At 28.0% G+C, this 20,360-nt stretch overlaps 2 protein-coding genes across 4 annotated transcripts in view; one reads left to right on the top strand and one right to left on the bottom strand.

Moving 5' to 3' along the window:
- LOC100168135 (myosin 7) overlaps positions 1-14,065 on the bottom strand; it is a 19,962-nt gene extending 5,897 nt beyond the window's left edge. The window contains exons 1-27 of one of the 3 annotated variants that reach the window (XM_029488721.1): positions 13,532-14,007; positions 12,495-12,675; positions 11,509-11,580; positions 11,329-11,442; positions 8,938-9,084; positions 8,663-8,847; positions 8,476-8,597; positions 8,158-8,414; positions 7,929-8,094; positions 7,736-7,866; positions 7,473-7,657; positions 7,199-7,409; positions 6,668-6,803; positions 6,365-6,609; positions 6,141-6,296; positions 5,889-6,079; positions 5,537-5,828; positions 5,361-5,471; positions 5,086-5,295; positions 4,191-4,391; positions 3,945-4,121; positions 3,659-3,879; positions 3,354-3,600; positions 3,118-3,291; positions 2,813-3,040; positions 2,571-2,744; positions 551-668 (exon numbers count right to left, since the gene is read on the bottom strand). In XM_029488721.1, coding sequence (XP_029344581.1) covers positions 551-668; positions 2,571-2,744; positions 2,813-3,040; positions 3,118-3,291; positions 3,354-3,600; positions 3,659-3,879; positions 3,945-4,121; positions 4,191-4,391; positions 5,086-5,295; positions 5,361-5,471; positions 5,537-5,828; positions 5,889-6,079; positions 6,141-6,296; positions 6,365-6,609; positions 6,668-6,803; positions 7,199-7,409; positions 7,473-7,657; positions 7,736-7,866; positions 7,929-8,094; positions 8,158-8,414; positions 8,476-8,597; positions 8,663-8,847; positions 8,938-9,084; positions 11,329-11,442; positions 11,509-11,526 — 4,417 coding nt within the window. In that variant the 5' untranslated portion in view covers positions 11,527-11,580; positions 12,495-12,675; positions 13,532-14,007. Of the gene's footprint in view, positions 1-550; positions 669-2,570; positions 2,745-2,812; positions 3,041-3,117; positions 3,292-3,353; positions 3,601-3,658; positions 3,880-3,944; positions 4,122-4,190; positions 4,392-5,085; positions 5,296-5,360; positions 5,472-5,536; positions 5,829-5,888; positions 6,080-6,140; positions 6,297-6,364; positions 6,610-6,667; positions 6,804-7,198; positions 7,410-7,472; positions 7,658-7,735; positions 7,867-7,928; positions 8,095-8,157; positions 8,415-8,475; positions 8,598-8,662; positions 8,848-8,937; positions 9,085-11,328; positions 11,443-11,508; positions 11,581-12,494; positions 12,676-13,531 lie in introns of all 3 variants that reach the window. The other 2 variants (XM_008188385.2, XM_001950463.4) reach the window with 2 other exon arrangements.
- A 245-nt stretch (positions 14,066-14,310) lies between these two features.
- LOC100164061 (protein CDV3 homolog) overlaps positions 14,311-20,360 on the top strand; it is a gene marked incomplete in the record, with an annotated part of 15,476 nt that continues 9,426 nt past the window's right edge. The window contains 3 exon segments of the mRNA NM_001162456.1: positions 14,311-14,576; positions 14,765-14,987; positions 15,662-15,883. Of these exon segments, the coding sequence (NP_001155928.1) occupies positions 14,781-14,987; positions 15,662-15,883 (429 nt within the window).

Here is a 20,360-nt window from a genome sequence, read left to right as displayed (position 1 = left end):
TCCACGTAAGTAATTAATTTAGTTACCAAAAATACTAAATATACATTTAAACAGTTTATTTTTATAGTCATTTTAAGTACAAATTTGGACGAAATTACATATTAAAACTAGGATAACTCTTTTAGTTATTTTGTTGTGATTGTATAATATTATTCATGGGTACTTGAAACTTCTAAAGTATACTATTATATATCTATGATTTTACCACGGTTTGTTGTTTATGTATAACGCGTTATAAGTACCTAATTGATATAGGGTTATATATAGGGATATTTATTATAGGTACCTATTATAGGTCAATTTTTTTTTAATACCATAGATAAGTATATATATGTCTAATACATAGACTGATATACCGTCTCCGCTCAGAATCGTTTTTCTTATACAGTGATTTTATATCATTGAATTCAAATTTAATACTGTCCATTATACAGTGACCCACTTCTAACCTACTGTACAGCAGAGCGACATCCACTTACCCACCTTTTTTTTATTAATTATTCTTAATATTACAATTTTTAATTATATGTTTATTATTACTTTACAGTACCTGAGTTTCTGTAAGCTTCATAAAATCTGGAGAATAATAATGGCCATTTAAATTTTGCATAGCTCACAACGTCTTCTTTTACTCTCAACTGAGCAACATTTTCTTTCAAATAATAGCTCTAAAATTGTTTAACATGCAGTACACATAAAAAATTACAACCACATAAATCAGAAAAAAAAGTAATTGTTAAAATCTACAAACTAATTGTTTTATAAAGGATAAAACCAAGTATATAAAAATTTCATGTCAAACAAATTATCAACTATAAATGGTAAAAATAAAAGATGACATAAATACAAAATACCCGTTTGTGCCTTAATAGCACACTTCAAAATAAACATGTTAAATAATAATGAATTGTATTTTATTTATGTTCATAAGAATAACATTTTATCAAATTCGTTAGTGGCTCAAAAATCATCCTCTTAGTAGAGCTTAGTTTTGTATAAATTTATATAATAGTTTATATTATAATAACAGTTGAGTTACAATAACTCGAACAACTTGACAACTCAATTTTTTTGTACTCCCTTCAAGATTGGGTTAAACCTTGATCATCTCAAAGCGATTTTAATCTTTGTTTGACTTCGAGTTATCGTGGCTCAACTGTAATAATTTATCAATAAATTTATTGTTCCTTCAGCATCTAAATTATTTCTATGACAGTCAACACAAATTAGGAAATTATCGAAATTGTACAAGTTTTATGTCCATATGCATAGTCAATTTGTGTGTCACATAAATTAACTATGCATACAGGCATTATACTTATCAAACACTGTATTGTACATTTGTATGTCATACATTTTAACATGGTTTTAGAATATTATTAATAATTAATTAAGTAATAACATTTATTCTATAGGTGTACAATGGTTTCAGTCGTTAACATAATTTAGAACTCTCTAATTCAATTACCAAAAACTTCTAATCCCTAAACATACATCTAATGCCAGATATTTGTAAGTAAACAAATATTTACCAAGTGAATTAATTCATCTTACTGTCATCTATAATTTAATATATTTCTCTCTAAACATGTTGAATGATTTGAATACAATAAGACTTACTAATATAGTAAAGCTTCATATGAAACATGAAATTTTTTTACACTATGTTTCGATAAATTAATTAATGTAGTCAAAACCATGCAAGTGAAAAGTGTAATAAAATCATAATTTTTAAGCTTTGTCTGTTTCTGCTGATAAAACACTAATAGAAACAATCATGCAACATTTCTCATACTTCAATAATTATTATACCATGCTATTACTTAGGTCTATTAAAATAAACTGTCTATAAACCAAACCAGATAAGAATTTATGAAATATCACTAAAATGATTAATTAACTGTGATTAGTAGGTAGCTTTTTTTTTTTTATTACTGTGTCCAATATAAAATAAAAAATTAAATACACTAATAAAATATATGAAATCACCATTTTTAATTCTAGTTAATAATTTTAAAATTAATATACAACAGACCATCAAGTATTGTTTTGGATAATTGCAGCAATACTTTGATAGAAATATGAAATGAATAGATGATTGTATTAGTAAGAATGACTATTCTAATACTTAAATTATTTATATTATTTTGAAATAAATTGTAGTAATTTAATTTAATAAAATCAATTCAGAAAATATTCAGAATGGTTTTTTGGGCAGCTGTTATTTTTAACACTGTTAATATTGCATGCAGAAAATAGATACTATTGAAGAATTTTTGGCTATATACACATTAGCCTACCTTACCTCAGTTGTTAACTGTCCCTGAAGCAAACACATCCATTGACCTTTAACTTATAAAAAAAAAAAAAACAGTTCTAAGTTTTTGGAAAATTCATCCAGACCACAACCACAGTGAAATGCTAAATTAAACTGAAAAACCACAACCTTATCTGAAGTTTTATAAAAACCAACTAGTTTCAGTTTAATTAAAATTTGACACAAAATCAATAGGTGCTTCATTGCACTTGGTGTTTTTGTTTAATTAAACAACATTTTATACATTTCTTACCTTCTTGTAAGCTTGAATTATCAATATATTCCACCTTTCAATTGATTTCTCAGCATTTGTTAAACAGTAATCGGGAATATAATTTGGTAAGAGATTTAATAACCTCTCATTATTAAGATCAGTGTTATGTTCAATGTAATACTGTTGTGCTGCAATCATGGCTAAATCCTCTTCCTTTAAATTCATTAAATTTGAATCACTAATGTATTTTTTTTTTTAAATAAGTTTAATAATTTACAAACCTTATCACATCGGTATTCACCAAATTTGACTCCTCGAACAACTTGTTGATATATCAAGTTAGTTGCTACTTGGTCTTCTGTAGGTTCATGCCAAGGAGCAAAGATTTCTTTTCTAAAAAATAGTCTCCAAGGCGCATTGCGTTCTTGAGCTCCTTGTTCTTTAGCGTACTGCTCGCATTGAGAAATTGCATCCATTACATGGTCGCCACCACTTCCTAATGATGATACCTATACAAATAATTAATAATTTTTATTAAAACATATAATATAATAACAAACAAAAATATTATTTCACTATTACACACTTTATCAAATAATGCTATATAAAGGGAAAATCCAAATTGATCTTTCAGTCCAATTTTATCGGAGAGCTGATTACAGAGTTCTCGAGCTGTAGTTGCAGAATCAGCCAACAGTGTTTTTGTATTTCCATCCATGAAAGTGATAGGAAGCATGATTGGCTTTTTAGATTTTGTAGCCTAAAATTAATTAAATTGGCCTATATAATTGCTTTACTTATATTAGTTGTAATTTCACAAACCTGTAATTCCAACCAACTGGGAGGTTGATTTCGTGTACCATTGTTAAATGTGCGTTTTAAACGATCTTCACAGTAAGGAGCATACCCAGGCGGGCCCTCTCTTATAAATGCTCTGAGGTAATTAACAAACTTTTCAGAAGGAGCAAAACATCCAACACAAAGTGATAATAAAATCCATCCTCTAGCATGAGAAGATTTTGATGGATTTGCAGATAATTGTTTGCAAATTTGACAATATACTTCATCCCTAAAAAAAATTTATACAATTTAAATTTATAACAGGAGAATACTTTAAAATGTATTACCTTAATTCTGCTCTTAAAATACCATGACCAATAATAAAATGTAATTTTTCTAAATTTGACGTAGGGCGTGCATCTAACCAAGACTGATAACTATCAGCTGCAAATTCATCATCTTGTAATCTTTTTCGTACATCTTCTCCTAGTTTATTCTTCCGTTTTAAAGTAAGTGATACCAACTTATGACGAATTGATCGAGGTTTTGTTTTTAAAAAGCTTTCCTGCTTTGATATCATAAAAAGAGAACATTAAAATATTTCTAATTTTTATACAAATAAAATATTCATACTGGATCCATTCCAATCATTTGAGCTTCATAAAATTCTTTACTACGAATGAAGTTACGACCCAATGTTGCAGTTACTTTTGACATAACTGATGTATTATCTCTTTCCATTGTATGATACCTTGGCTCAGATAAATCTCCACAGAACCGTAAAATTGTAATCCAAAGTGCTTGAGCAGCCTAAAAAATTTTATTTAATAAGATAATTTTTTTTTTTTAGATTAATCTGACATTAAAATTGTTACAAACCAATTGATCTCCTTGAGCATGTAGTGGTAGAAGAGGGTGCTTGAGAGGTTTTCTTGAACATTGATGAGTAATATTTCCTTGAAAGTATGTTGCAGCAAACTTTTGAAATTTAAACTCACTTAAGTCTTCTGTGTCATCAATAACTGGCTGCATATCAGTAATAATATCTTGTTGGTCATCAGTTTTTGAAGTAGGAAGGTCCTAAATTAAAAATAAATGATTAAATTACTATTACATTTACATAAAAAAAAAAAATGCCATTAAAAGGACATTGTACCCACAAATAATATGTTGCTCCATCTTACTAACGCATAATATACCAAAATGTAAGTCTGGGCAGTTAAAATGTTGTATTGTTAATTTAAATGTTAGATTGAATTAACCTAATATCAAATTTTAATGTAAGAACATTATCTGTGTTTTCTCGTTGGTTTTTTACTATATTTTAATTTTTAGGTGAGTTATGAGCAATTTCTAACATTAATATTTTATATACTCATAAGTTATAATTCACTTAAAAATTAAAATATCGAACAAATCCAAAGAGAGAACGTAGATAATGTTCTTACATTTAAGTTTGATAATAGGTCAATTCCCTCTAACATTTGGGCTAACAATACAAAATTGATACTGCTGGGCATACATATTGTTATATTACGCGTAAGATGGAGACAATACATGTGGGTACAACATCCTCTTAAGTAAATATTATCTAAATTCCATAGTTATTGTAATAAGTTAATGATAATTATAATGCTTTTATCAGAAAAGTATACTATACAATATGATCCAGTAATTTAAAATTATTTATAACTTTTTATTGTTATTACATGCATATTCAAAAGATACATTCATAAAATTATGGAGTAAATTATTTAAAATAACCTAAATATACCATAAATACAGATGTTCCTCTAGTTTGCATAGGTGCTTCACTACTAGAATCTGGGAGAAAATCAAACATAGCTTCAACAAGTTTACTGTCGTCTACAGGTTCGTCTTGTTTTCTTGCTGCATTACTAATAAGATTTTTTTTAATTTCCATTTGTCTTTTTTCTTCTTCTTCAATTTCATGTTCTTTTCTTTCTAGTTCTTCCATGCGTTCCTAAATATTTTTGGGAAAATATATTATCCATAATACAAAAATAAATGCCTATCTTAAATACTAACCCTATAATTTTGTTCAGCAATTTCTTTAGCTCTTTTATTTCCAGCTTCCTTGAGTTCTCTTTCTTCTTTTTTTTTCAACTTTAAAGCCTCAATCTGTATTCTAAATTCAAACTGAAATAAAAAATAATTTTTAATAAACATAAAATAATAATAATAATTAAATCAGCAAAATTTACTTTTATTTTATTAAAACGCCGCTGAGCAATAATTCGTCTAACATGGGCTTGAATTTTAACTATAGCCCACATTTTATGAGCGCACATTCTTCTGACTAGATAACCTCGAGATTGTGCTTGTAATCCTACAATATGACCACGTAAATGTTTAAATCTATGTGATAATACACGTGATCTGATAACCGCTTGCAATCTAAGATAACCGACAAGCATATGTCGATATTTTTTCTTTTGAGAGTACCCTCTAAAATGTTTTTGAATCAATACTGCGGCTGATCTCATTTGTAAATATCTGAAATGTTATCATTATAATACTAAAACAATATTAATTTTTATAAAAAGAAATATTTACCTTCTTCTATATACCCAACCCTTTATTGACTTTTGAATGATAATGATCTTTTTGGTTAAAACTCTATCTCGCTCTTGCTCTAAAAATAAATCATGGGCATCTTTCAGAAATATTTTAGAATTTCCCAGTTGATAATCAGACCGTCCTAAAACCGCTTGGCAAATATGAGATGTCATTTTTTTACAATCAGTCTAAAAATAAAAATAAAATTAATTTCTTTATTAACATTTTTAATCAAACGTTATTTTAAACCTTGTGTGCTGGAGGTATTCCAGGTATCAAAAAACGGTAACGTTCAATAAATTCATTAAAACCATGACGTATAGGATATCCAGCCCGCCGAATTCGTATAGTTTCCATCATACCCGAATATCGGAGTTGACGGCAACACAGTCCTCTATCAAACATCTATATAATAGAAACAAAAAGTTTTCAACTATTTTATAACTTTTGTATCATCCAAATAAAAATAATACCATTGGTTTTTTTAACTCATTTGGCTTAATACATCGAATGAAAAATGGTTGACAAGTACACAACGTTTTCATTAGAAGATCTAAAGACTTTTTAAACTGAGTAGATAGTGTTGGAGCTCTTTTTCTAGTTTCTGAACCCATTCCAATGTCTTCAGCGAATAAGACTTTCAAATATTTATTTGTAGAAATATGTATTAATTGTAAAAGGTCCGCACTAAATGTATCACGATTTTTTTCAAGAAAACCTATTTCGTCAAAATAATTAATCAATAACAAAAATGTAAAATTACTTTATCATACTACCTCTAGTGTCATAAAAAACTACACCAGCAAAATGATTTAATCCAAATGATGCATTCATATCAGATTTTGGTTTTAAATAATTTCGATGATTTCCATGTGTCTTATGCATTTTGGCTAGCATAGTTTGATCTGTACCCTATACAAACAGTAATTATCTCATAAAATAAAACAGTATAAAAAGTTCTTAAAAGAAAGTTAATCGTTTTTTAAATGAATAAAAATACTAGTCACATTTTTTTTTAATATTTTACACTTATATACTAAAATGTAATACTATTATTACTTAAACATAATCAAATAAATCAAATATATTTAAGGAAACTACAAATGTACTGTAATTGAGTTATTCTTGAAAATAACCACTTATTTGATTATATTATAACTAAATAACTATAATGTATCACTCCATGAAAAATGGAGTTCAATATAACATTATAATATTATCTAAGAATAAATTTAATAAAAAAAATAAATGGTACAAATATTACATTTCTTTTTTTTTATAATAATAGAGTTTAAATATTAACTTACTTTGGGAAATTTGGACTCTTCATCAATCAGAGCCATGATATTAAGTTGTTTAGTAGCAATGAGGTCTAAAGCATCTTGGTTATCGACAAATTCTATATGTTGCCAACTAATATGTTCATGATTATATTCTTGTTGTTCCAATTTGAAAATATGTTGAACGAAAAATTGTTGTAAATTTTCATTAGCAAAATTTATACAAAATTGTTCAAAACTAAACAATAAAAAAATGTAAATTAATTAACCACCAAATATAAATTAAAATTTACAAAATTACCTATTTGTCTGAAAATTTTCAAATCCAAATATATCTAGGACACCTATAGCACTTCTTGTTGTACTCTTTGGTTTATAAATAGCATTATTGATTTTGCTAACTATGTGAACAAATAACCGACCATAAATTCCTTTTACAAATGCATCTCTAACATCAACAGACTGTTCTCTTGATAATGTTGAAATCTTGTATAAATGAGACACAAATTATTAACTGTTAACAATTATTGAAAAATATGAAATTTAACAAAGTTCGATACATACCACAGTTTCACCATGAGCAAATATGGTTTTTCTAGTCAATGCATCAATTAACGACTGAACAGGAACTCCCACTAAATTTGCTACTCTTGTAACATTGATACGCTCAGGAATTTCAGTAGCATCCAAATTATCTGAAGTTTAAGTTAATATCAAAAACATTGATCACAAATATAAAAAATATAATAATAATAACCAATTATTGCAGCTTTATATTTTATATTTCCAATATGAAGTAGTGCAGCTAACAATCTTAAGATTTCCCAAATTTCTTGATCAGAAAATAATAACACTTTCATAGCTGATCTGATATCAGAAAATTCGGCAGCATCATCACGGCCTTCACAAGTAATACTTCCACCCTACAAAATGAGAAACAAACATACAACAATGGTGTTTAAAACTTAATGTAAAAATTAGCTTACACCAGTAAGGTATTTATATTGTGATGCATCAGAAAGTTCTAATTTTTCTTTATCCTCAGCAGAAAGGCCAGCTAATACACAATAAAATATATGATAATTTCTTTCATCGAGAGATTGAGACACAATACGAGATTTTTCAAGCAGATATTGTTCAATTTTTGCCCCTTCTATGACTCCATTGTTATTAAAATGTATATCAATATATTTACCAAACCTCGAAGAATTATCATTTCTTATAGTCTTGGCATTACCAAAAGCTAGAAAAACAATGTTAGTGATAATAATATACGTTCAAGATATAAATATATTATAACTAACCTTCAAGTATAGGATTTGCTTCTAATATTTGTTGTTCAATCCAAGAATGTTTACCACTAATAGCTGCTAAGTATTGTAAAATTAACTTTGTACTTTCAGTCTTACCAGCTCCACTTTCACCACTAAAATTAAATTGGAGGTTTTAACTATTCAATTAAAGTTAACTAAAAAAATACAAATAACATACCTGATGACTATACATTGATCTTGACCAAATCTCTTCATATGAGTATAACTATTATCGCCAATAGCAAAAATATGGGGAGGTAATTCACCAATTTTTCTATCTTTATACAATTTTACTTGCTCAGCTGTGTAAATAGGTAAAATTTGATAAGGATTAACCGCAACCAAAATTGATCCGGTATAAGTCTAAAATAAAAGAATATTGCCATAGATAATTTCAGTAAGCTCAAGACAAACATAAATAATAAATTTACATTTATTAATATTAATACTTACATATATTAAATTTTCATTGTATCTAATAAGTAAATTTCGCAATATACCAGCTTCGTGTAAGTCACCCAATGATATCATATCCTCTACTCCATGAATTGAAGTAGGGTGCATTGCTTTAATTCGCCTCTCTGGCGTAAGCCATAATTCCTAGAAATTAAGTACAAAATAATTTAAAAATTTAGTGAACTTGAATAGATTTAAACAAATGGGAGGAATGTTGAAATTTTAACCAAAACAATTTTAACAACACATATTTTGATTGTATCATACTAATATTTAATAATTATAATAAAAAAAATTATTATAATTTATTTTTTTACTAAAAACCCAGCCGATTTAATAATTAATACATATACAATTTTAATACACAACAGAAAAACCAAGAAATCATTTAAACATTTTAATGTTTTCTGATTAATAAAATCTATAAGGCTGTTTAAACTTTAAATCAAACCATTTTTAATGGGTCGGATTTAGGCAATATCTATATTTAATATGAGTACTGTGTGATTGTGTGTGTAGTGACTGATTATTAGTGTGCGTGAGTTCCCCGAACGGAACACTTTATATAATTAAAAATAAAATACAGCTAAGATAAGGAAATCCATAATGTACAAACACGCTGTCAAACATCACATTTTGCAATCAAAAAAGTTTCAACTCTTATAGCTATAAGTCTCAAAAAGCGAAAGAAAAATTCACATAGTAGTGACAGCTCAATTTTAATTTTGAAAACATTTGAATTCCTTAGTATTTTCTCTAGATTTTAAAAGGAATTGGATTTTCAATTTGTAGTAGGTATTATTGTTGTTTAATGTAAGTTAAGTACCAAATTAATTTTCTTTCTTTTGCAAAATGAACTTTTATCGTAGTCATACTGAAAGAATTAATTTCCTTTAAAACAGATAAGAAGCCAACAAATTCAAATTTTTTTTTTCAAAATTAAAATTGGACGTCTGGAAGTATTTTTTTTTGGGGAGGGGGGGGGGGTAATAGTCGAAAATGCACGAAAAAAACTACCTACTTTCAACAGCCTTAAGAAATTTCATTTAAACTATATATTATTGACTAATAGTTTTTCAAAAAAAATTAACTGAAAAAAAGTTAACTACATTTAAATGTTAAGACATCTGTATAATAAATAATGATACTTTTTAATGAAGTTTAAATAAATATAAAATTAAGTTTTGCCTAAAAGTACATCATTCTCTGAAACATATTTGCACCTCTCAATAATGATACAAAATTATGTATTATTATATTTTACAATTTATTATAGAACATTACAGAATTTTTCAAAACATCAGCATTTTTTTAGTCATCAACAATATTATTTACTTTGTTAAATCATCTAGCTAACATGTATAACCACTTTTATAATTTATAAATTTTAGACACATATTTTTGCTGTTAATTGTTGTGATGTACTGTTGTAATTAATAAAGACAATAATAATACAAAAATTCTTATATTATAAATATATTTTTTTTTTCTAAGATAGGAACAACAATAATTATGGTTTATGATAACATTTAATACACCCGTCTGTTTAAGAGGATGTGACACCTGCATGTGTTGTCTCCATCTTATAAATGTACAACATAGCAAAAACTTTTTTGCGCATGACAACTTGTATCTTTCTGTGTTTGTAAAGTAGTGGCTCCAAAATTTCTGAACATATTATAGAGTGTAAAATGATTTATGCAACAGCATGCCCATATTTTAGATAACATAAATACAATAAAAGTAATTTGCTTCTAAACATTTGGTTTTTTTGTTTTTTTCATTTGCTTATAAAAAAGGATTGGATAGTGCTATTAAAAAAAAAAAAAAAACACTGTTGCACAGATAAAGTTCTTCCTTACGTGTTGTGAAAATTTGGTAGTTCTACAGAAAATATGGTGCGAGAAAAGTTGTCCCACACAAAACTGTTTTTGCTATGTTGTACATTTGTAAAATGGAGACAACACATGCGGGTGTGACTTCCTCTTAAAAGGTACATTAAAAAATAATTATTTTAAATACAATTTAAAATTTTCTTTTTTCCAAAATATCTCATAAAGGAAGAAATGTATTGGACCCTTCAGTTTCATTTTTTAATGAACACGGAATTTGTTTGATTTAGTTCACTTTTAACAAGGGGCCCCAGTATTATTACCTAGATAATATCCAAAAATTAAAACTAAAACACAAATAATACCTCGAATAATAGGCTATTATAACAATATATTACAATAGGTTTAAGGGTTTAACTCATAAACATGAGATTATATAATACAAATGATCTCATAATAATTACTATTATTATTATAAATAAGAGCTATATTTGTTTCATTTGATATTGTTTCATTAATTTATTACAATTTAATAAATTTTATTTTATTAACATACCCTTCCATCGTCATCTTTAACTTGAATACGTTTTCCTTCAGCTGAAATAACTCTAGCGCCAATTGCAACATCGAATTCTCTTCCAGAAATTGGCTCTATCCAAATATAATCTCCCTAAAATAATTTTTAATTAATAGTGAATATATTTAGAATAAATGTAGATAATTTGTTTAAACATACTCTAGTTACTATAACCATAGCGGATGTAGGATGGAAACTTGCAGTGTATTGTCATACCATCAAATCTTTCATCTAATAATAATAATATTCAATATGTAAATAGTAATAATTTTATAATATTATGAATAATAAAAGACCGGAATCATATGTGCACAAAATACCAAGAGATATATAAAATATAATGCAAATATGCATACCAAAAGTGGCCAATTATGGACCAATATAATAATTAAATAAAATAATTAGATAACAAATGATGCGTATATTTTCCGTTATAATAACATATTGAGTTATAAAATAAGTAGTTAAGACATAAAAGTAAGTACCTATCAATTATATTTATGATTGGTAAATTGTAATTTTTCAACAAAATAATATTCCTATTATGTAAGTATAATACCTATATAATTAAAATTGTAATTGTATATAAAATATTAAATGAAGAATGCTAGATCTTTTTGCATTATAATCTGAAAACAAAAAAACTAAAAATTTAACGAAATCAAATCTGTATTAAAGACTTGGATTTTATTAAAAATATATATAGAGATATAGATAATAGATATATACATTCTATACCAGTATATTAATGACTTATAAAATATAATGAAGTAATCTTTTATCAGTGTGGTGTTATTATTTAAATTTACTAAAAATGTAAGAAAAATGCAAAGTATGTGCAATTTTATCAATATACCTATGTATATATACCCCATGCTATATATACATTTATCAATATACCCCATGTCATAACTCATAAAATTTAGGTAAAATTGTATTAAGCAAAATCAGCGTCAGCCTAGCACAAAAAGGCCCATGGTTCAGTTTTTTTTAGGGGACTCATAATTAACGGCCTTAGGCCATGTAAAAAAAATTGAGTCTAAAGATTGAGTACTGTTAAATATTTCAATAAATACTTTGCAGAGTCCTTTCTCCCCTATGTAGAACAGGAACACGCCAAGCAAATAAAATAAAAAAGAGCGTACCCGGCAACACTCGCAGCCTATAGACCGTGGCCAGGATGACACTGAACAAATAAAATAAAATGGCTATAGAATCAGTTCAAAACACCAACATTTTTAGATTGTATCCAACACTTAAGCTTGTACATACATTCAGTATGAAAATGCAAATGTATATAATTCCGTGGCATCTAATAATAACAAACTGAAAATAAGAGTTTTTACGTTAATTATGTATTGCATTATATGTGTTATATTATTTAATATTATAATATACCAAATAGTTTGTGCTCATGATTAATCAATACACTTTCATACTGCTGTGTAAAAATAATTGGATATACATACTTATTTGAGGACATATGTCAACAATTATCAATTAATCAATATAACTTAATATATTTTTGCATCGTTGCTCATGTATTTATTTTAAAATCAGTATGAATACTAACTACATGACGCTAAATAAATAAATACAAAATAATACTCTTTTTTGATCAAATTGTAGATAAATTAAGTAAAAAACACAATCCAAAAATAATATTGATTGATTTCTAGAATATCAGTCAATGCATTATAATTTACAGCGTATAGGTATAATATGTTATTTAAATAATTAGATAGGTACATGAGATTCATAAAAAAAAAATAATAATATATGCACCTTTCTGTATTGAAACATTAAAAACACAATACAATACAAAATTCAGCCAACCAGAACAGTAATTAAATCAGTACATTATGTATATCCTATTCATCACACGGTGTTGTACTTATATGACTGATAGGAAATGATGGGTTTTAGAATTAAAAATGTAAGAAAATCCGATATTTTGTATGGAGGGTACACCACCATGTTAAATAGGGTAGGTAGAATCAAGCAGATTTGTTAAATGTACAAAAGTGCGTTTTCACATATTATCAATACTCGCACAATAAAATTCGTACCAACACCAAAAATACTACAAATTTAGATAGATGGGTAGGTCTAGTCGTCACGGTACGGTGCATAGTGCTAGGACAGTAATAATTCCGTGTAGGTATAATAGCTGAGTACTCACTGCGATTATAGTATCCTCGCCGGACCAACACGACAAGTAGTCGAGTCGTGTAGTGTTTTCGTTAACGCTTTTCTTTTCTCAACCGGTCCGCCTTACGACAAACTCTTTTGGGTTTCTTGCGAAATTATACACGCACCGACAAACGGACTCGCGCTAAAATTGATAATAGTAACTTATATATTATGTTTATAATTTATTAGATTATTTTCCAAAAATCGGTCAGTGGCAGATCTGATGTTACGCACGCACTGCCAAGTGTTAACTCGATGCGTGTTATCTATTATATGATATAATAATACAATATAATTTTCGAGTACACACATACACACACAGGGAATGTTCGTGCGTAAGTACCCGTTTTATCGTAAGTAGAATGAGAACATAATATCTAATAATATTGTCCGCCGATCTTGCGCGTGTGAGTGCGTTTATCCGGGCGGCCAACGACTATACAACCGTATAATATTATTATAGTCGCGCTACTCACTGCAACTACTACAAAATATTTACCGACGACGCCGCCCGCCCACCGCTACCGCTACCGCGACTACCGCCACTACCATTACCAGTGTTGACCGATTGGGTTTCCGAGAAATCGCCGCCGCCTGGAGAATATAAAAAAAAAAAAAGTATAATAATATAATGTACGAGCGGCCCGGAATCGTTTCTACGTTCATGCCGGCGGTGCGGCGAATCCGTTTCGGAATCGTCACGATAACGGGATCGGCCGATGATAACCAATCGGACACAGACTATTGGCCCTGCCGCCGTTCGCAAGTGGTGGTACATGTGATTTGTCGCGTTTCCACGTTAACAACCGAGGTGGCGATATATTTCGTCTGCCGAGTGCCGAATACCGTCGCCGCTCGCACAGCAATTAATAATAATAATACCTATTATAATATTACTTACTCGTACGCACACACACGCGTGCGCGCGCGACGAGACCACGTAATTAATTAATAATATAATATTAATTTCCCGTTGCCGGTGTGCCCGAGCCCGTTATCCCGCAGTCCGCCTAGTCCGACCTCCATCGAATCTGGTAAATTTATTTTTATTCTTTTCTCCGATAGTTTCACATAGGTGATACATTTTAATGAAAACCCGTCTACGACATTCGTGACGTTATCGGGTTATTTTAGTGTCTTTTAACAGTAACGGCAGGTCCGTCGAAGACTGTTTATTAGGTATTAGGAAATATTAATTTCATGTTCATTTTTTTTTTACCAGTTTCTCAGAAGCAATCATGGCCGATTTAGATGATTTTTTTGCAAAGAAAGACCGCAAGAAAACCAAAGGCCAAAAATTTGCCACCTCCTCGGATAATATGGCTACCGGACAAGAAGAGTTACAGAAAAAACAAGACAAACAGAAAAAGGAAAGATCCGAAAGGTCGCTGACAATTCAAAATAATTATGCGACTGAAAACGACAACAAAGCTTCTGCCAAGAAGGTACCAATCAATGTTAATTTTCTTGAATCATTCAAACCGTATGCAATATGTATACTAAAATATATATTACATACTTAGGTACCTAGCTATTGTTTATTTAAAATACTTTCAGCCATTTAGAAGAACCTTAGTAGAATATGTTTTTTTTTGTGGTTATGGACCATTTTACTGTAAATTGTAAATTAAATTTGGTACCTATAATCATTGATGTCTTTTAAGTATTTTTTATTTTATTACGGACTATTGTACATTTGTACGTACTGAATAAACTATTACCTACAAATTAGCTTAATAGCGTAGGTATGTGATTGTTATAGGTAATAAATCATAATTTAGAGTAATTTTAACAACGACTATAAGATAAAATGAAACATAATAGTTGGTACTTTTATTATTATTTATTATCAATAAATGCTAAATTATTGAGTATGGGCTATTTCTTTTCCCGTGTATCCTATAAAGCATAAAAGTTGAACATTTGTAACATACCTATTACCTGTATATTACATAGATTAGGTAAAACCCTTTGAAGTGTTTTTAATTTATGTTTAGGGATATAGAACTCAAAAAATACATAAATCAAATTTGCTTTTATTCTCTTGAAATTTTAGTTAATTGTACCTATCTAAGAACTTTCATTAGATAATTTTTGTTGCAAATACTTTTTCTAACAGTTGGAGGAAGAATGGAATGAATACCAAGAAGAAATAAAAGACTATACAACACTTAAAATGCAAAATTTGACAGCTGACTGTCCTTCTAACTTAACGGATAACAACGAAAAAGATGATGAAATAGAATTTGAAGAAAACGAAGCAGGAGAAATGGTGCCAAAACGAAAAAATGCAGGACCTTGGAAAGTAAACGAACCTGAACTACCTCCTCCACCACCAAAAGGTAACTTTATTTTTTACTTACGGAATTAAAATCTTATATTTTGTGGTGGAAAGATAAACTAAGAATAAATTCATCTTTAAATGTTAGTTTACCTATATTATTTCAAGGCATTGCATCCAGAATATTTATTTGGGTTTCTTGAGCTGTATGTATTTGGGTATTTAAACACTGTAATATAAATGTAAACAAAAGTTTGGGTGATTATAACCATTATTACTCAGATTAATAATTGTTAATACAAATGTTGAGAATTCAAGAAAAACTTAAATTAAAAACCGTGTATGCAACCTACAACAATTTTAGGTTATAAGATATTATTTTGAATAATATTATTAGATTTCATCAGATGTTAACTGATGTACAATACTACTGAGTTAATGGATGCAACGAAGCATAATAAATACAATAAATTTTAAAATGTGATGATAACTAGAAAAACTGAATAATTAATACCAATTGATTGTAAAATTATTGGTATCAGTAATAATAATTAAATAATTACAAAGTTGAAGTAACTAAAAAAAAAAAAATATAACATAACAATATATTATCACATGAAAATTTGTAAAATAAAAAACGTTTTGAGTTAAGTAGGAATTTTGTAGGCTATAGATACCTAGACATAGATGTAAATAGTGTTTGGGATTTGGAGGTCTAAAGCCTTACTTTGATAATATTGAATAAGCTTAAAACAAAATGTAGGAAATGTTTGGGGGCTTAGCCCCTAAAGCCCCCTCCCCTATTTGTGCCTGTATACCTAGATAAAATACTAAGACTTTTTAAATATCCAAATATACAGCATATTAGTCAATTAATAATTACCTATTTATACAGGTAGTAACAAAAAATCTGGCAAAAAAGTTTTAAAAAAATAAAACGTTTGACAAAAATTGTGAAAATTATAATATGGTTAATAAATAATTTAAGAAATGGTCTCATGTTAGGAAATTCCCAAACATAATATTTGGAAAAAATTTAATACGTTTTAAATTAATTTATTCAAAAAAATTTCTAAAAAATAAACTACTTGACTTAGATAAATGTTTTCCCATCAAAATTGTTCTTATAATCTGATTTACACATAAGCTATTTTGAATTTTTACTTTCATTATATTAAAAAAAATATTGATCAGAACTAAAGTTTATTGTCATATTTCCGGTGTTGTATTTGTATTGTGTGTTATTTTGTCAGGTCTTCCTGTTACACCCTGAGAACTTATCTTATTGTAAATTATTATTTTACAATCTCTTTGGAAATATTTAAAATTTAATAACATATAGATAGGTATTTAAAATGTAGAAGTAATGTATAATAATTCAATTGTAAATCATTAGGTAATCGATAAATAAATGATTCATGGTAATCCAAAAATATAAAAAAAATATTCATTAATTTATTATGTATCATATTTTCCACATTTACCTATTTTCTTTTTCTTTTTTGAGGCCATAGGGCAGTGCTGTGGTGGCTATGTAATTCATCACAGATTTGATTTATATTTTATGAGATAGTGCAAAAAAATGTACCTATAATTCCACACCAGTCATCATTATCCGTACTGACATCCATAGGTGAACATTTTGTTGTATTTTCGGGGGGGGGGGGGGGGCTAGAATGTTCAATTAACCCTAGGTGCTACGCCCCCACACACTACCTAGTACATTACTAAAATACATTTCTAATAAAAATATGAGCATATTAAAACGAATGACACTAATTAAAGAAAATGTAATAATAATAATAACAAGTCCAAGTAATAAATAATTACTATTGTTTTTTTATTTTAATGAAATGTTTCTATTTTTGTCAGCGAATGTATTTCAAAGATATCCTCACTCTTAATATTTGTTGAAATATCTTTTTCAATGTAGGTACATTATAGATATACAACTGTATATCAACTGTACCAGTGTACCTATCTTGTAGCATTGATATTCTTAGCCAGCTATTTATTTTTTTCATAGCTGAGAAATTTTTCTCACAAGTAGCTGAGCTCTGATACATATTGTTAATACTATTTTAAATAATTTGTGTGAATTAAGAAATTTTAAATTTTTTTATAACATAACTCAAATAACATGTTTTTAATTAAGGTCCACATCAGACCCAATGTTCTGTAAGTAGCTACAACAATATTATTCGCTACTGTCATTTTTGAATGAAGACATTCTTTAGTACATTGGACACATTAATTAGTATTTTAGAATGCACCTACAATTTACAATTTTAAATGATCATAACTCGCTTTAAAATTAAAATTTATAAAAAAAACTTATGAGATTTACTAGATAATAAAATTATTTCTAAATTTGACCGGCTCGCGACAACCGACGAACTGGGAACGCTTGTGACGAGCCACGAGACTCGTGCCAAAAGATCGACTACAAGGCAATCACACGCCAGCAAAGCGACTCGAGTGCGCGACCTGTGTTGTACCATCCTCACCATTTCCACTGTGTGTTATGACACCGAGCCACATAAGAAGCCGGCTTTAAAAATTAGAAAATTTGCGTTCAGTTTTTCCAATTTTGTGTCATTAGCTTTAAAATTGGAAAGAATTCATCATTACAATTTTCTGTGTTCTCTCGTTGGTTTTTTACAATATTTTAATTTTAAACCATATAATGATCATTTTTAAATATCGATATTTTACATTATCACTTAAAAATTAAAATATCGTAAAATACCACGGAGAGAACATAGATTAGGTACCTAACCTTTAAAAGGAATCGCGGAAAAAAGACCAAAAAAAAATTTAAATATAAATATTAACATATGTTTACATAATATATATAAGGTATACATAATACATTGTGTTATAATTTATAATATATTTATATTAAGTCATTAGGTAGTTAATAATATAGAGTACCTACAGTAAATAACATTAGTCTTGGGTATATGCCTACTACACTTCTACAAAAAATTACATAATTATAAAAAAAGTTAAAAGTCAATACAAAACAAGTGGTAGTACCTATAATAATAGTGTATATAAATAAAATAAAAATTGAATTACAATAAAATAATTATCATCGTTATTCTTTGTTTAAATATATTTAATAATAATTAATATAAGCTTGAAAAATATACTCACAAGTAAAATATGTATCATGACAACTAAATTATTCATCTTTATAATCAACGAAATATCTTAAAAATATAAAATAGTACTATAATTGTATAGCACTCGAATCGTGTACTTTTTTCCCGAGGGCATTTTTTCCGCCTGCCCTTTAAAGGACATCATAACACTACATTTTTTTTTTAAATTTTCAGTTAAATGGTGTGTTATTGTAGTCAAAATAATGAATAACGCTTTGGTACAGTGGCGTAGACATGATTTCTGAAGGGGGTACATAAAAAAAAACGACATCTAAATGAGAGGGGAAAATTAGAAAATCCTCCACCCTCTTAAAACTTTTTATTAAGGTAATAAAAAGCCAATGGGGGAAAGGTCTGACCACTTTGTCCCCCCCCCCCTTGTATATAGTCTCTGCTTTGGTAAATATCCGAAGTTAAAAAAATGATTATTCAACGAGATAATGAGAATTGATGAATAGCCGCGTAACGTCATCGAGCCGACGCAGGGTTCCCTTCCCTTTTCGGCCGATTCTGTACCGATCTTATTGATATTAATATTTTTGAGTAAGTTATTATCATTTTTAAAATCTACAGTTTAAAAATAGTCTTGATCCTTAATAAAAACATCAATAAAAGCCTCTGAGATGCTCTAGATAATAATCTTGCCTTTACATTTTATAAGAGGTAAATTCACTCGAATTTTAGAAATTACAGAGTAAAATGTGTTATTGGGAACATAACATTTGTCAGGTTTTACATTTGTAAAACGGAGGCAACAAAATGCCCGTGTGGGGTCCTCTTAAGTTTGATTATAGGTTAATTAACTTTATTATTTAATGTATACTATGTTATGCGTTAGTACTTAGTTGGACATAAACATTAAAACATGCGATGCCTAAAAATATTGAATGTAAAAAATATGATCGATTTATTTAGGCTATTAATTGTTACATTTATATATTTTAATAATTTAAATTAAGATTTTAAATTATACTAATTAATGAGCGAATGGAATTGGTGTGTACTTATTTTTAATCTGGGACACTGGACGGAATAGGTACCATCCACGTATAATAAGTACATTAATGTGGCTAATTTTGATGAGCAATAAATTAGAGAAAAATACATATTTTAAACTTAATAGATTAAAAATTTAATAAATCTAAATTAATCAATTTCCACTTGAAGTATTTTTTTATGAGATAATTTATTATTATTTATTGCTTTCGAATGTAATCTAATAAAATTATGACATTTGTTTGTTAAAATAAGACAATTTCTTAAAGATCCTTAAGTTGTGAGCATACAACACAAAAAAATTATTTAAATTATTTTTAAATTTTCAATTATTGTAACTATGGCTATATGGAAATGATTTGGTGAAAATCCGG

This window comes from Acyrthosiphon pisum, chromosome X (genome assembly GCF_005508785.2).
Source record: "Acyrthosiphon pisum isolate AL4f chromosome X, pea_aphid_22Mar2018_4r6ur, whole genome shotgun sequence".
Taxonomy (NCBI): domain Eukaryota; kingdom Metazoa; phylum Arthropoda; class Insecta; order Hemiptera; family Aphididae; genus Acyrthosiphon; species Acyrthosiphon pisum.
Note: the sequence above shows the minus strand (reverse complement) of the source record. Positions and strands in the feature narration are given on the sequence as shown.